The sequence below is a fragment of the Austrofundulus limnaeus genome, unplaced genomic scaffold (assembly GCF_001266775.1).
Source record: "Austrofundulus limnaeus strain Quisiro unplaced genomic scaffold, Austrofundulus_limnaeus-1.0 Scaffold113, whole genome shotgun sequence".
Taxonomy (NCBI): Eukaryota; Metazoa; Chordata; class Actinopteri; order Cyprinodontiformes; family Rivulidae; genus Austrofundulus; species Austrofundulus limnaeus.
Window position 1 is genome coordinate 1,477,580 of NW_013952515.1, and position 3,810 is coordinate 1,481,389.

Consider the following 3,810-nt stretch of genomic DNA (forward strand, 5'->3'; position numbering starts at 1 on the left):
GATATATAACATGCCTCCTGTGTGTGCGAGTGGGCTGGCTGCTGGTTAGTGGGGTTAGAAAAAGAATACAACGTACATATAGAAAGTCCCCATCACCTCAGTGGACTGCTTTTGGTGTCCTTTTTTTAATTGTGTTTTTTTTTAAACCTAAAATATGATAATTCTCAGTAGGGATCTTTTCTGTGAAGTATCTGGTGACCTTCCAGGTGTGCCAAACCTGTTTTCATTCACCCATGAGGATTATATGACCATGAATTGAAATATTACCATAACACAAAGTTCACGTCTTTGTTTTTGTCGCTGAAAGGAAGCAGAAAACATGGCCTTTATTACCTGATGGTGAATAAAAGCACTGGAAATGGGTAACATTGGCARAGAGGGCAGCAACGTCCTCCAAAAAGCTCATCGTTTTTTTAGTCTCCATTGTTTAGTAGTTGTTCAGATTCAGGCTCTTTTATGAACCGAATGCTTTAAASTAGTCATTAAATACTTCAGATTTATTTGCTGCCTGAATAAGTTTAAACAAATGTGGTTTATTTCAATATGTTCAGTAAAAGAGAGAGAATAATTTCATGTGATGTTTTATTTTAACGTGTAACACAGTTCTTTGAATTTTGCTCATCAGTCTGTTGATTGATTATAAATATTTTCTGTTGAAAAGAAAACAAAATGCAAAAAAACTGGTTTTACTTGAACTGTTTCAAAGTTTGATTTTGAACTGGTTTAGAAATTAACTTGCTTTAAACAAATACCTTGTATGCCTTGTTTGTGCTCAGAGTATGTGTGGGAGACAACCCTCTGCTGCTACCCAGGGGTGGCTGGCTGGGGTGGGAAGTGCCATCCCTTGCACCTGATTGGCCACCCCCAAAATAATTGACGAGTGGATGGAGATCTTGGATTTTGTATTTGCAGCTGTTTGTTTAAAATGGCTGAATAATAACCTTTTGTAAAATAAACATTAGCGTTATTGGTTAGCTTGGAATTAGCATTGATWATCAACGTGATCATTCTTAGCTACTCCAGGAAATGGGAAAAATAGGTTTCATGGTGCAATGAGGCACTTCCTGGTCACAAAACGTTCTGTAAATGTGCACTAAATGTGTAAAAATGCGCGCATTATGGCAAAACATTATTCATCATTAAATGTGGTTTTAACATTACTTTTATAAAGTTTGAAGTACGTGCTGTCCAATCCAGCTCACTGTTTTTTTACAGAAGCCCTGTGAAAGCATCGCAGCTTTGCCGATCTGAGTGTTAAAAGAAAAAAAATTCCTGTATCCGCATCGTGATCCAGAACATCACCAAAATTTAAAGATGTGTTCCTTGGCCCAGTACCCACATGTGGTAAAAATGTCATGACAATCCGTCCACAAGTTTTTGAGTAATGTCCACAGACAGAATGACAGACAGACATACGCGACCGAAAACATTACCTCCTCGCACTTGGCGAAGGTAATTAACTGGGACAACCACCTTGRATTTTCAAACCCAGAGTGCTTTTCTTTATTTGTATTTCCCCCACCGAAAAAACACCATGGCCCCCTCTGTGCCACCCCTTGCTCCGCCCCTGCTACCACACCAAATTTTAGCTCAGTACCTGAACAATTTATTGAGTCAAAGCCTTCTTTGTGTTTGCTAAGGTCTGTTCGTTGTAAATTATCGGTCTGACTTGAAACATGAATCAGCTGAAGTGTACATCCAGTTTCTGAACATTTCGTTAAAGTTTGAAGTATTTTGCAAAAGCTAGCATCTCACTGGGCTGAGACTGTTGGAAACTAGCTGGCCACTCATAATTGAGAGGAAAATTGATGTCTTTTCTGTTGTGGTCTCTTTGAATTCGGTGAGCCGTGCGGTTCCWTTTAATAACCTTAGCAGGACGTTAGACGAAGCGTTTGCCTGTTTGTCACAACCATTCTTCAGCGAGTCCAGTGTAAAAGCAGGCATTGATTGGCGTCTTACTTAAAACCTCCCTGTAGCTACTTGAATTAAAAAGGCTGAACTTTCTTTTATTTAASCCCCTCAGAGCCTTACCGTACAACAATGGCACTCTTTAAAAACTTCACCAATGAGCTGATCACGTCTCAGAAACATATAAAGACACTTGTTGCTTRGCTTTCAGCACTCTGTGCTGTAATGTTTGGCTGCAGGGATGACTCTGCAGCTACAGTCAGCAGCGGCGTTATTAACCCACAGAGTGGGAGGGGTTCTTGCTGTGGTATTGCATCTTTCTGGCTCCCCTCTCACCTCATCATATTTTGTAACTAAAGAGACAAAGAAAACATTTCAGCTGGAGAGAAGAATCTGATTCACTGCTTTGATGCATCAGCGTCGTACCTCTCGTGTGGTTTGGAGTGCCACGTTGGCCTCATGAGCCCGACAACAGGAAGCTTTTCATCTTTGAAACTTATTAACAGATACTCGTTAAAAAGGAATTACTGCAATTTGGCGAGTCCTCCGTTCACTGAAAATGATCATGAAGGATTTTTGCTCAAGTGGCTGCAAACGTTTCGTCATAATTAGCGAAAATTTATGAGCTTCATTAATCCAGTTAAGGTTGAATTTACTGTAGACACAACTGCTGTGTCAAGAAGTGTTAAAATGATTATGTACTAAGTATTTAGTGACTGCAAATATGACCTGAGAAATGACATTTTCTGTAATGAAAGATGGTAATTTTTGAGCTCATGAAGGTGTTTTTGCTTCTTCTTGTGCAGGAAGTCCATGAAATTCTGAAAGGCTACGAGTTGAAGTACTGCTTTGTGGACCGCAACAAAGGCACAGGTAAACACTGCCTTCCAGCCAGAGCCCAGACACAAAACATCAACGTTTCTGTCATTCTGTTCAAGTGGAATAATTTGAAGTGAACATTTGTCTTTTTAACGTCATTATTTAGACACTGAGAGTCACAGTGTACCGTATGCACAAGATTAGATCGTGCATCAWCAGTGGCGTAACAACAAAAATCTTTCAAAGTGTGACATTTTGTTTTAACACTTTATACTAGTGGATAAAAGTTAAATCTGATCAACAAAATCATTTATTTAATAATCAAGCACAACCACAAGCTTTATATGAAACACAGGTTTTGCACCCTGTAATGTAAAAAAATCTATATATTTAGTTTATGAAAAAAAAAACAAGGTTTTATGGATTTAATAGCACATAGTTATTAATATTATTATTAGCCTTTATTTAACCAGGCAAATCCCATTGAGATCATAGATCTCTTTTGCAAGGGGCCATTGTGCTGCCAATAGTTTCATAATTTTCATTAAAAACTAGGGCTGTGAAATTAAAGGCACAGTGTGTAGGATTTTGTCAATTCTTTTAGCCGAAATTGAGATAATCACTAATGACAATAATAAAAACATGTCTAATCATTGCAGACAAAGACCTTGTTTTATTATTTTTACCTTATAAAAAGCTGTTTATATCTCCATGGTCGCGTGTCACCACTACAGGCAGCCGCCATCTTGTCTACGAAGGCTCATGAAGGACAAACTGCGGTGGCGGCGTCAAAAACGGTTTTAGTTGTWATACTATAAATGTAATATTTGCTGTCTGTCATTGTAGCTGGGACGATTTTACTTATTAAAGCTCATAATCTTACAACTTGAAACATCACTAGCCCTGAAGCTGCTGGTAGACATCGCGGTTGGAATTATCAAAGGTTTTTGACACCTGAGAGACACCGTAGCAACTCCTTTGTGTTTGGAAGTGGGGGGTGGGGGGGGGACCAGGGAGGATGATTCAACCACTCAACCACTAGATGTCGCTGAAAACAACAAATCCTGTCCTGTGCCTTTAAGT

The 3,810-nt window shown here is 39.0% G+C and overlaps 1 protein-coding gene across 1 annotated transcript in view; it reads left to right on the plus strand.

The window, feature by feature from the left end:
* raver2 (ribonucleoprotein, PTB-binding 2) overlaps positions 1-3,810 on the plus strand; it is a gene marked incomplete in the record, with an annotated part of 133,137 nt that overhangs the window by 34,916 nt on the left and 94,411 nt on the right. Inside the window, 1 exon segment of the mRNA XM_014014291.1 lies at positions 2,715-2,781. Coding sequence (XP_013869745.1) covers positions 2,715-2,781 — 67 coding nt within the window.